This window comes from Augochlora pura, chromosome 5, assembly GCF_028453695.1.
Source record: "Augochlora pura isolate Apur16 chromosome 5, APUR_v2.2.1, whole genome shotgun sequence".
NCBI lineage: Eukaryota > Metazoa > Arthropoda > Insecta > Hymenoptera > Halictidae > Augochlora > Augochlora pura.
This window is the reverse complement of record NC_135776.1, coordinates 14,873,369-14,887,064: the sequence shown is the minus strand read 5'-3', so window position 1 is coordinate 14,887,064 and position 13,696 is coordinate 14,873,369. Positions and strand designations below refer to the sequence as shown.

At 29.2% G+C, this 13,696-nt stretch overlaps 2 protein-coding genes across 6 annotated transcripts; both read left to right on the top strand.

Moving 5' to 3' along the window:
- Nucleotides 1-51: 51 nt before the first annotated feature.
- Nucleotides 52-7,628, top strand: Sccro3 (defective in cullin neddylation 1 domain containing SCCRO3). 2 transcript variants are annotated; one of them, XM_078181548.1, is made up of 4 exons: nt 52-209; nt 902-1,065; nt 1,482-1,786; nt 1,960-7,628. In XM_078181548.1, exons 2-4 carry the CDS (start codon nt 984-986, stop codon nt 2,557-2,559), a joined length of 987 nt encoding a protein of 328 aa, XP_078037674.1. In that variant the 5' UTR covers nt 52-209; nt 902-983; the 3' UTR covers nt 2,560-7,628. The 2 variants fall into 2 exon arrangements, with proteins under 2 accessions (XP_078037674.1, XP_078037672.1); XM_078181546.1 differs by having other exon boundaries at nt 1,467-1,786.
- A 1,971-nt stretch (nt 7,629-9,599) lies between these two features.
- LOC144470435 (general transcription factor II-I repeat domain-containing protein 2-like) lies at nt 9,600-13,179 on the top strand. 4 transcript variants are annotated; one of them, XM_078181544.1, is made up of 4 exons: nt 10,526-10,653; nt 10,801-10,846; nt 10,929-11,203; nt 11,295-13,179. In XM_078181544.1, the coding sequence occupies exons 3-4, from the start codon at nt 10,931-10,933 to the stop codon at nt 12,783-12,785; spliced, it is 1,764 nt and encodes a 587-aa protein (XP_078037670.1). In that variant the 5' UTR covers nt 10,526-10,653; nt 10,801-10,846; nt 10,929-10,930; the 3' UTR covers nt 12,786-13,179. The 4 variants fall into 4 exon arrangements, with proteins under 4 accessions (XP_078037669.1, XP_078037671.1, XP_078037670.1 ...); XM_078181543.1 differs by adding an exon at nt 9,600-9,782 and having other exon boundaries at nt 10,503-11,203; XM_078181545.1 differs by lacking the exons at nt 10,526-10,653; nt 10,801-10,846 and adding an exon at nt 10,452-10,516 and having other exon boundaries at nt 10,902-11,203.
- The last annotated feature ends 517 nt before the right edge of the window (nt 13,180-13,696 follow it).

Here is a 13,696-nt window from a genome sequence, read left to right as displayed (position 1 = left end):
TACAATTCTGATTTGAAGCGTATATGGAAAAAATGCTAGTAGCGGCTGGGATTAACGCATCTTAGTACACTCTGATTGCAGCGAATTCAAGTTTGAATATCTCCAATAAATGAAAATTTATGAATGTGGTCACAGCGAGATATTTTGCGGGGGGTCCTTACTGGGGTTATCGTGACCCAGGTAGACCGAAAATCCTCCTTAACAATAAGGTAAAGAATCCATTTAATATATATCTTTATCTATTGCATGTTTATCATTTCCGATGACACCTTGAACTCTTTGAAAACCTTTGCTTGAAACTCTTTGTTTTTTATCTATTCACGCATCTATACTGTATGAAGTACTTAACTTCATGACATCAGTGCCATTATTTCTATATTTTTTATTTAATTTTGTGTACTTTTAATCACATATTAATGTTCTTCAACAGGTGTTTGTTACAGTTTTTGCTAATACAAATTACTTTGTAAATGTTACTTCTAAAGTGTAGCTTTCTCTTCCCTTTTGAAATCTTGTTATATTTCTTATATTTTAGTTCTTAATTGATGTAACAGTATTTACATGTTTTCGCATTGTTTATAAGGATACTTGTAAAACAATGTTTTTAGGTTTTGTTTATTACCTTTGAAAGACTACTATTTTATAAAATAAAATAAAATCTACAATGAATTGAAATTTTAGATAAATTTATTATGATTATAGGTATAAATAAAAGTATGAACATTAATGATTAGAAAAGTGAACAGTGGTACACTTGCTTGGTAAATGTATTCAATACCAATTTTTCAAAATAATAATATTGTAAATATTGTATATGACCTCAGAGCTACTAGCACTAATTATTATATAATGCAGGTGTATAAAAGTATTTTACCCAATAAACAAATATTTTACTGTCTAGATTTTGATCAAGACTGCCAATGTAAGACTGAACTACTGATGCGTAACATACTTGCCTTTGATGTTAAGTACGGACAGCATCAATGGGAAACTGTTTTTCATGCTTTAAGGTGCCTTTTCCACCAGCCACCACTGATCAATCTTTGTCATTGGAACAAAAAGACGGTAATTAATAAAATAACTTTTGTTAATATTTATTTGTAACGAATTAACCATATTTTCAATGAGTTTTATGTTTTTTATATTTTCTTATAATTTTTTAACAAGTTCAATGTTTTAATGATAGAAAATATATTTTTTCTTGAGATTCATTTGAAGATGTTATGATGAATGTTAATAATACACATATAAAAGTGACATATATTGGTATAACAGTTCTAAGATTTATATAATATTACTATCAAGTTTACTATTATTATTTTACTACTATAGTTTCATTATTAAGAAAGAACATGTTCTGGTTTTAATTATACTGTTAATTTCATTACCTACCACATTAACAAAATATTCTATGAAAATTAGTTTGTATTTATACAGAAGTTATCTTTACATAGAAGTGATTATAGTTGATGTGGTTGTAGAAACAATGGAACTTAGGGGCTTGTTCCCAAATTCTTGCCAACAATCTGGGCCTTTGGTACCTGAACCACATATAAATGGAAACAGAAAATCAATCACTACGTTATCAACATTCAATAATGTAGGGTCTGATAACTGTGGGTCTGTGCCTAGTGTACAAAATAATTTACGTTTGTCGAGAGGATTTTATACACGTTTACCACCACTGAGTAAATCTGGACAATCGTCTGGGCAAAATGTGACAAGTGAATCAAAACAGCAAAGAGAATCGGAGAATAAGTTAAATGCTTTATTTGACCAATATAAGGTAAATTTGAAATTGAAATTTTTAGTTCGTTTTATTAATTTTTGTTTTATTATCTTGGTTGTCAGAATTTGACTCAGCTATTGTATTCATTGCATATCTGATACTAAATTTACAATTTAAATCAAAAATTCTTATTCGGAAAATAATTTTTGTTTTGCAAATTTGATTGATAGGATCCACATGAAGATGTAATTCTAGCAGATGGAATAGAAAGACTTTGCAATGATTTACAACTGTCGCCGGATGAGTTTCAAGTACTTGTGCTTGCTTGGAAACTAAATGCTGAACAAATGTGCCAATTTACACGTCAAGAATTTGTGACAGGTTTAAAAGCAATGAAAGTAGACAGTATACGTAGTATACAAGCAAGACTACCAGAAATTGTTCAAGACTTGTCAGTAAATAGTGATTTATTCAAAGATCTCTATCGATTTACGTTCCGATTTGGTTTAGACATTAATTCTGGTCAGAGAATATTACCAGCTGACATGGCAATTGTTCTATGGAAGCTTGTCTTTACATTACGTGAACCGCCACTTTTATCCAGATGGTTGAAATTTCTTGAGTGCCATCATGTTAGAGGCATACCCAGAGATACATGGAATATGTTTTTGAATTTTGCTGAAAGCATTGGTGATGATCTTGGTGCCTATGATGATGCGGAAGCATGGCCAAGTTTGTTTGATGATTTTGTGGAATATGAAAATGATCAAATGAATCAAAATATCAGTAAAGATGATATCATAAAAGATGTTTCTATTGATAAAGCTTAATATTGACGTTTTCAATTTTCATTGTGATAAGGTATTATTAACTTTCATTTAAATTCCAAACAAAATTATTTAAATTTTTCTAACAATGAGGACGTAATCAATCTTTCTGTAAGTTTTCCTTATTATTTCATGTTGGTATTTTAATATTGGCATTACAAAGTACCAGTCTCAATGAAATTATTAATTAAAAATTAATTAATAAATTTGTAAAAATCAAAGGTACACAATATAATTCTATTAAATGAATTTTATTTGCAATGTTGCAAATTCAACATTTTTGTATATTTAGTAGAGAAATTAGAAAGCAGAATTTCTATAATCTAAATTTTATGATACAGTGTATGTGAATGTACATGATTCCTAGTACATTAACATTTCTTACACTTTTTGAAACTATTGTTGAGAAAAAGAACAAATGTAAAAAATGAAACAAATGTAAAAAAATAGATCTCGTATTATATAGAAATTCTTCGGAAATTTATCTAACGAGCTGCATCTCGTCAGATTAAAATATATGGTGTAACTTTTTTGACAATGGTGTAAAGTCACTACTGTGAAACAAATTTAATAATTTGTGATTGTAGTTTATCATATTGTTTTAAATGGACGTATGGTTTATTTAATTATGTTCCTATTTATTATTACTTTTTTAATATCTAGAATTTGAAGTCTTAAAATATTTAGAAACAAGAGTAAGTATTATTAAAATTTCCTGGTAAACATTTCAAATAGCATAAAGTTGTTCAGACATATGTATATAGTGCCATGTCTTTCGAAAACACTAGAAAACTATTTGTTAAAATTAGTGATATATAATATCTAGTGTATGAACAAAGAACTTATTATCTACTGATTTTTGTTTATACAAATATATTTTTAACTTCACATAGCCTTGATTTAGAAATAAATTGAATGATAAATTAAATGAATTTTTAAATATTTACCAATCTGCTTAAACATAATTTAATATCATTTTGTTACTTTATTTGTGAAAAATAAAATATTGAAACAAATATAAAATAATTCGAAAGAGTGTTAAATGTTACTTACACAGAGGAACTTGCAAATTTAAGTTCTAGTATCAATCAAAACTACTTCTGGTAATTATTACAGAATAAAAACTAAATTATTGCATAGTTGCTGCTTTTAGAAAGTGAAGAATTGCTTTTTTTGGGGGGGGGGGGGCAGGTTATTGCTTTAACTTCCATACAAACATTATTAATTAGAAAAATTGTTGAATGAAGTAATCAGTGTTATGAAAGGACCATGTGCAAAATACTTTACTAAAGTATTCAATCGATTAATTACTGTACTTGCTTTGGCTGTACATATTAGCATTAATTTCTAATAGTGTGCTTTAGTTAAAATTTTATTGTACTTGATTGAGAGAGAGTGGGCCTTAGTATAAGGTTATTATGTGAGATATAATATGCCAGATATATGGTATTAATGCTTCTGTATAGCACACATCTAGACCAAGTTTAAATAGGTACTTGACTAGGCATTTTTTGTAGTTTTTAAAATTTATATTTTGGCTTACTGATCCACGAATGTGATAAACCAAGTTCTTCTCATAATACTCATGTATGTTAATCTAAGATTAGTTTGACATAATTGCTTTCAAACTATTTAAGCTATATTATAGCATGCTCTTGTCAATAAGTTGTTGGTACTCCAAGGGTTACAATTTGGGGTGATGGGATTATACATTATGTTGGGACTAGGTTTTCGTTCTAGTTGCGTTCGAGAATATTGTGTATGTCATCTTGGTTGAATTTTTATACGTGTTAGTTGCCCTCCTTTTCATCATTTGGAAATTTGTTATTCTTAAATGTGAGAAAAATGTTTCTGCTGACTTTATACTTTTACATTGTTTTTTTTCATTGTGTGGTTTGCAAGGAGCAAGTTTGTAATAGCTGTGATAACTTGCTATTATTTCTCTGAATAGTATTTTTTACATTGTACCAACTTTGAGAAGCAACAGTTAATGCACTGTGTTGATTGCTCAGTTGGGTCTACTTTATTTATTTACCCTGCCACAACATATGTTACAATGAGGAAGGAAAATCTTTTACACAGGATGCAGAGATATCAATATTTTCTGCCTTTTGGTAACAAGAACAAATCCAGTACTTAGATGATTTATTTTTGTAGTAGTTAACATCATAAGACAGTAGGAAATACATTGTATTATGAATACCTGAATATATTGGACACTTAAGATGTATACATTTTTTAAATTAAAATGTAGAGGAAGATCAACTAACTAAAATGCTACATGCTAAAACAGGATATTTAGTTATCAACACGTTGTACTTACATATTTGAGTGTATACTGGTGTATATGATCTCTTTCAGGAGTTTTGATATTATAATTTAGATTTCTTCCTGATTTAACATGGTGCCAATATGGACTAAATCCAAAGATGTAGTTTTGAAAGATGAGTAGATACAAAAATTATTTATTGGTCATGGATAATTGAATGAGTATTTTGTATGTGGTTCTTTACAGGAATTTAGTAACACATTTTTTCTGCAAACATGAATAAAATGTATAACAATGAAAAAGTTGAAATAGTTAGAAAAGATTATCAATACATTTATAAATATTTTATAGCAGCTTATAGAAAAATTATATAATATTTTACAAACCATATACATTGATCAATTTATTTTCTGTAAACTAGAATACATTGATACTACATTGTGAATACATTTCTATATTATAGAAATATCTTGCTGACGCATACTACCCTGTTATTCTCGGCGTAAATATCTATACGTTTCCTGCATCACTTCGTCATTATATGATGATTTCATTTCAGGATCATCCCGAGTCTCTTTTTAATTTTAAAAGCATGTTAAGATAGACAATATTACTGCCTGATTTTGATGGCTTGATTGTTTTCGGTATCCTGGGGCTTCTTTATCCTGGATCTTCATAAGTCGTTTTAGAGCTCACTGGTTTCAACATCAGTTTTCATCATCCTCATCATCACTCTCAACTTGCAAGTATTTGGTGGTTCTGTATGGTGAGTTTTCGTTCATGGTTTTTAAATACTTTTTGTAACCAATAATACTTGTTTTATTTCTACCTATTCTTAACAATCTTCTTCTTTGGATTTGGATTACATGATATAAAGATTATATCCTCAAACAAAGACTCTATCTTCCTTGGTACTGTTTCAATCTGTTCTATTATTTTAGCTCCTTTCTTCTTTTTTTTAGTTTGTTCCCTGCATCTCATTATAAGTTATGATATACTTTGTACAAATACAGGCAACTCTAAAACAATAAGAACAAATCTTCGGATAGTAACAAAAAAATATTATTTATAATGAACTATAGCATAGTAGCTCTGATGACGATATTAAACTGCAATAACTTCAATTATTCTACGTATAAATGGAGTAACTTAATATTGTTTGCTTTGAATCTTTTTTACAGTTTTAATAAGATACCGCTTCTTACAAAACTTGAATGTCCTTGCCATTGCATAGAAGTCAACATTTTCAATGAAAGATAATTTTCAACAACTTTTGGCGTTGAAGAGTACGATTTTCCATGATGTACAGTGTTCCCTCGAATAGTGCGGATTTAATCATACATAGATCGTTTTCTTCAATAATTTCGTACCTTCATTCTATCGATTCGTGCAGCTAGATACATACTAAGTTAGAAAAATCGCCCTTTAAAAGGTGCTACATCTTTTGAAACATTCTGTACAAATAACATAAATATAATATAATGTAATATAATAAATGTGTAAATAATATAATTACATAATATGTATATATGTATACACATGTACATATAAATTATGTATGCACATACATTCGAAAAATTAAAATGTACTTTAGATTTTTAGTCGATGTTCTTAACTTCCGCATTTTACGGGGAGGACTGTGGTTCCAATTTCGCAAGATGTTTTGCCTTCGTATCAATTAGGAGACACTCCTATTGTTTTATAGAAAAATTATAAGTGTTTAATGAGCTTTATTAATTGCTCTCATAGAATAAACGTTCAAGATTTGTTCTTTTATCAAGAATGTAGGGGTCCTTTCGTCGAACTCTTTTTAATATGCCTTCTAACGCAAAAATAGCGGTTGATGCATTTTCAATGTGCTCCCAAACGTGGTCTTTTGTTTCTGTTTTTTCTTTAAAAAAAGTCCGTAGAAAATAGATCCGTTGTCTTATTGTTAAGACCTGCTGGGAAAACATTACAATTTTGAACCTCAAATAGAGGCTTTGCGCTTGCGTCACCACCCCACTGCTATATTTATTCGAATTTAAAATATGTTACTCCTTTTTTAACATTCCATACAGTTAACATTATCATGCTTAACCACTGATAGGGACATATTTGATGTTATTAACGATATCAATTTTTTCGTATATATTTATATGCAGTAGTTTTCATATTAGATTTTTTTCGTGAAATATTCAAGGTATTTAATATAATATTCATATTTTCAACATAAAACTGTTGTGTTAGTAATTAGTAAGTAGTTCCCGTAACCGGTAACCATCTTTTTCTAACATAATCCGCATAAATGCTATTCATATTTCATACAAAAGAGTTCCTCTGTGTTAAGTAATATAGAATTACATTTACAAAAAAGTACCGAAACTGCAGAAATGTGAATAATTTAAGGTCAACTGCGCACATATATTATTAATTTATTCTCTTAACTAAATAAAGTTAAACTTATGTTTAGACCATTATCTTTAAAAACTTATTGGAATAATAGCTTTATGTATATGATTGTATACCGGGGACATTAAAAGCTTTCACTTAGCTAATGTTTGAAAAACAATGTTAAGAAACATGTAGGGTTGTTTTTCTTGTGATAACTTCTAATCAGATCAAATATCAGCGCATTGGTGTCATGGAATATGTTTGGTAACAATGCATAAGATCAAGTGATAAATCTAAGTAGAACTTGAGTGCTAATTTCTCACAAATTCATAATAAAACGATTTTCATTCTTGAATAAGATATAAACAGTAGCAAAACAAATGCGTTTAAGCAGTTTTGTAATGGTTATTAAATATAATTTTTTCATATACTTTTTACAGTAATTCAATATATATTGTCTGATAATTCTTAAGATTAAGTTATTATTAAGTGTAATTGATTTGTTGAGAAAACAGTAACTATTGTAATTATAAAGTATGTGTACATATGGTAGTGACACAAAAATTGGGCATAGTTTTAATAATGCATATGCATTCACAATATGCAACACAATTATATATATATTAATACGACAAAATTTCAATTTTAATATTTACACTAATAGTTTTATACGTATTTTATTAATGAACAGTATAAGAAAATATCATATTTTTAAGTTCTTAAATAAAATTTTTATTTCTTTATGCACTTTACACAAAGGCTAAGTAATTAACTTACATATATTAATGATCTCAAAATAAGCAGATACAAAATTATTACATATTTAATTACAAGGAACAGTTAAAATATAATTAAAAAAGAAAATTCTAAATGAAAACAAGCTTTAAATCAACTGTTTCATGTAATTTGAAATTAATGACTTGTAATCACAGATGTGCGACTTGTGAGACTCCTTTGAACTGCAGAGTCACTTGGTTTATTCAATCCTGTAATAGTACATAAATACTTAAGTGGCTATGTAAACTTTCTTATTGTTAGTTATTATAACGATAATAAACGAAGTTACATCAGTGTGTTGTAAGTAGGTAAGTTTTTATTATTTCTCAAAACTGGTTCGATATAAGAAAGAATAACATTGGCACTTACAAATTTGTTTAGGAAATTCCGATATGTTTTTACACTATTACATTGTCTCGTAATACATGAAAATCTATGTACGTATTTGATAAAAGTGCTGTTTAAGGAATCGACGTACATTCACTGATCACGACCTTCACATATGTATGTTGTCAAGAACACACTTCTAGATGACCACCAGAAAGATTTAGCCGACTTTTGCTGTTTTTTAAAATGTTATTAACAAAATAATATTTATAAGTAGAACTTATTATCTCGATACTCGGCTGGGCTTAGATTAGTGAAATTATACTTATATTCACTTAACATCTAAATTATGCTTTTGCTATAATTAGAGTAGAAAATACTATGTGGAGGTCATTTAGCAGAATTATCTTAACAATACATATATAAAAGTCAAGGATATGAGAGGTTGGTCCCTTCAACGCATTTTTACAGAATGTAATTAATAATACGTTTGTACAATGAAAAAGTTATAAGGAGAACGAAATAAATTTTTATAGAGAGCTAGTTGACAAATTAACGCAGTAGTGTCCGAAACCGCACTGCTGAAGTGATAATACTTCCATGTCTGTGACTATGAGTTGCTATAAATGACTATTCTTATTAAGTCAGTATCTTTATGATGAAAATTATTGCAGTATTATAAATATTTTTCCAGGACTATAATTTCTCTATTAATGTAAATTATAAAATTATTATTTCAGCATTATAACACATTGCACTTTAAATATCTTTCATAAAGCAATATTGATATTTTTAAGGAACCAGTACGAAAAATTACTAAAGACAACACAAAATTGTGAAACAATTATTATTTTATAACTTTATGTGTAAAAATCTGGTGGTGAATTTTACTCTTAATAATTTTATGTATAAAATTTATTATAAATATAAAAAAATTGTGAGAAATCAATATGATCCGAGAGTCAATGCGCGATCGTATTTTGTATATGCGCGCGATGGGCACGATCGTGTGCGACCTTCCTTTGTTGATTCCGTTGAGTGTGCTCTGTCTGTTGCGGACATTCGGCCATGTGGTGCGGACGTGTGTTTTGATCGAATTATAGTTTTTCTCTAAACGTTTATATTAACCAATAAAATTATAATTACTTGAGTATTTGATTAATTGCTCATGTGCTCGGAACTCGCTGAAAATAAATTACAACAAAAATAAAGTTTTATAGATTCATAAACCTATTTATATTTGTATACACAGTGTATAAATTGTTCAAATAATACAATTTATACAGATTTATGTGAAGATAATGACTATTTTTAAAGCGTTTTCAAGCTTATATCAATATCTGGATACTTAATATTCATACGACCATTCCCTTTGTATTCTGCGATCGCCTAATCATTTACCTTTATTTTTGTTTATTTTCTCTTATTGTTAAAACACACGTGCATTCGGTTCGCCATTGATTTTATGACCCTTATCTGGGTACTTAATCATGGGATCAATTTAATATAGTATACTTTAACTTTAAATCGTGGCATAAATAGTAAACTTTTTTCAATAACATTATATTAACAAAAATGTTCTCCTTACACTATGGCTTCATTAAATCATTAATAAATGATTGTAGCATAAGAAAACATAAAGACATGAATTTTATATTCTTTACCAATTGTTACAAAATTCCGGTCTTTTTCCAAGTTTAAATAATGATACTAATGATCTATTGCATTCAATACTATCATTATAATTCAACTAATGATTTCAAGTTTTGTTCAAAACTGCCCAAAGTCTAACTTCTTAGTCTCCTTAGTGGCAAGGCCGATGATATCCAAATAAATATTGGCATGTTTCATTCCACTGTGCGCCTTCATAAGCGTGTAACAAAAAGAAACATTTAGTAAATGTATTCATGATGTATTCCACGGACATAGAGAATACTTATATGTATACCAAAAATTTATACATACTGTATTTTTTAAATAGGCCTTCTAGACGAGAGACGCTTCTTAAAATGAGTGAGAGTGATGGATCGAGATAGGTATGTAATGAGAGTGAGAACGATCTCTATCCCCTATTCACTTGTGCTACTTCCCAATCTAGCTTCCTCACTCTCGCTTATTCCAAGAGGTGCCTCTCGCCTGGAAGGCCTGTTCCCAAGTCCGTTATTCTCATTCTGTTTTATGGCTACACTGGTTTCATCAGTAAATCGTCAGCCAGTAAGAACAAAGCAATTTCTGCCTTCACTCTCGAATTTTCGAGCTCGACTGTTTGGTAAATTGTGGCCCAATAACGTGCAAGAGTACGGTGTATTTACATATTACATGATATTACATGCTATATTGACTATAATACGGTACGTTATGTATATACGCAAGAACATAGTACAGTGCCCAACGTATACATAAAGGATCCTCTTCTCTGATCCTCTGTGCTATGCGCATGTAATATTCAGAGAGTATTGTCTTCTCGGTATGTTACGTACTTATACATATGTTGACAGTTTTATCTGACGTGTTCCCGTGCGCGCACGCGCTCGAATTTCGAGGGTAATTTTATATTTTAATTATCAACATGTATTTTAAAGTGTTCTTTTTCATCCAGATTACGGAATAATCGTTAATTGTATAGTTATGGCATCCACAATAAAACGTCACACCGTGTCTTCTACTGTTTATTTTAATCCGTCATGGGAAGAAGCATATTTTTTTGTTGAACGCGAAGGAGCGGCGAAGTGTCTCCTCTGTCATAAGTCAACAAATCAGTTCAAGAAATACAATCTTCAACGACACTATAATTCATTCCATGCGAAAGCTTTTGCACATTACACTCCAGAGGAACGAATTGCAAAACTCGAAAGGCTAAAGTATAAATTAACAGATATTGACACTGATATGCTTGAAGAGGTAAGAATTATAACAATAATGTTACAGTCTTCAATTATATACAAGGAACACTTAAAAGTTTCATTGTTATATGATAATATTTTAATTGTAGGAGAGCAAATATGGTAATACAGAACCAATAATTCAAACAAGTTATAGGATTGCCTTGGAAATAGCAAGAAATGTTCGTCCATTCTCAGATGGAGAATTTATTAAGACATGTTTGTTAGCTAGTGCTGAACAACTATGTCCAGACGAAGTTCACAAATTTGAAGGGGTCAATCTATCCCGTCAAACAATTCAACAGTGTATTCATGAAATGGCTACCAATGCATCGCAACAATTGAATGTAATTGCCAAAAAATTTGTTGTGTTTTCTTTAGCTTTTGATAAGTTGACTGATACATCTGGTGCTTCACAATTAGCTGTTTTTATTCGAGGGATTGACGACACATTTACACTTACAGAGGAACTACTAGACATTTTTTTTGTAAAGGATGATGCAAAAGGGGAAGACATTCTTTCCTGCATAGAAGAATCAATTAAGTATAACAATTTAGACTGGTGTAAACTTGTTGCAGTTGCCACCAATGGTACACCATCCATAGTAGACATTAATACTGAGTTTATTGATTGTCTACAATTAAAATTACAAAATCTAGCAGTTCCTCAAATAGTAGTTACTATACATTCTATAATTCACGTACAACATTTGTGTGCAAAGTGTATACAGTTTGATAATGTTGTATCTGTTGTTGTAAAAACAACAAATGCTATACAAACGTATGGTCTCCAAAATTCACAATTTAGATCATTTTTGGAGGAACTTGAAGCTGAATATATTGAGCTACCATATCACAATAATATTAAGTGGCTCAGCTGTGGGAAAATATTACATAAATATTACAACCTCCTCACTGAAATTGATTTACTTATGAATATGGTAGGTGATCCTGTACCAGAGCTTCAAAGTGATTATTGGATTGCTGATTTAGCTTTTATGTGTGACATTATTGATCACCTGAATGCTCTGAATGTATCCTTGCAGGAGGAAAGAAAAACAATTATAGATTTATTTGATTTAATACAAGCATTTAAAATGAAATTAGAATTGTGGATAGAGCAATTACGAACAAAAACTATGGAACATTTTACAAAACTAGTATTAGTGAGTCCTAAGGTTAATTTTGATAAATATGTAGATGTTTTGAAAAATCTTAATAAGGAATTTACCTTAAGGTTTAAAGATGTTTCAACGTTAGAAAAAGATTTTGACTTAGTGGCTTTGCCGTTTTCTGTAGACATAAAATCAGCACCATCTTATTTACAATTAGAACTTATTGATCTAAGATGCGATAGAAACTTAAAACAAAAATTTATAGATAAGGTCGATTTAATAGATTTTTACAAGAGCCTACAACAGAGTAGATTTCCTCAATTATATAAATACGCAGCACGTGTAATGGCTATGTTTGGGTCGACTCATATTTTTGAAAAATTAGTATGTATATTAAGAAAGACGAAAAACACATCCAATTATACAGTGTCAGATCATAATTTAAAAGATTCGCTTATTTTAGGCACAACACAAACTATAGTATAGTAGATTTTTATTTATTGAAATTATTGTATTAATGTTCGATAAACATCGCGATACATAAATACTTCCTCAAACAAGAAGATAGCAAACACGTACTATCATTAATTTCTTGTGAAATAATTGTGATAAAGTAACAATTTTATAATGCATATACAGAGTACCTTATACAGATACATAAACTTTCTTGTACAGTTAATTAGTTCTGTCAGAAGAAATGAGAATACATGATTTGACGCGGACAAAATAATAGCATATTTAATTAAAAACTATGTATAAAAATAAATTAAGGAATGATATTCAATGCTTAATATTTTGTAGCTCCTCCTTTGCATTTATTAACAGTCACCTATATCTTTGGCAAAGATTTATAGAGTGTTTAAATAATCTCTTGTTCTAATTGCTCTCACTTATCTTGAATACATTTTTTTTTTATTAGGCAATGTTTTGAATCGTTTATCATTTTACATGTATTTCAAAATGTTTACCTTATCACAATTATCTGACAATCAATTAAAAATAATACGGGTATGCTACCTAGTTGTTTAGAATTGTATTCTAAGATGTAAACAATATGCATTTATGTATTAGCTACATAAATGTAATATGGAAAATGCAGTATATGGTGATCAGAACATGGTTTATGTAGGTAAGTGTAAACTTCTACTATTTTCTACTATCTAACATTTTATTTATGACAAAATTAAATTGCCAATTTTTTAAAATCTATAGTAGTTAATTAGTCAATACCTCAGCAAAAAGTTGAAAACTGTCAAAGATCCCATAAAATGCTTGTTTTAAATTGAAATTTGTTTTTGTATCAGTTTAATAATAATTATGTAATGATATTACGTTGTAAGCATTATAAATTCTTTTAAGTTTTTTTGAAATTTCGATTCTAATTAAGAAAATTTATT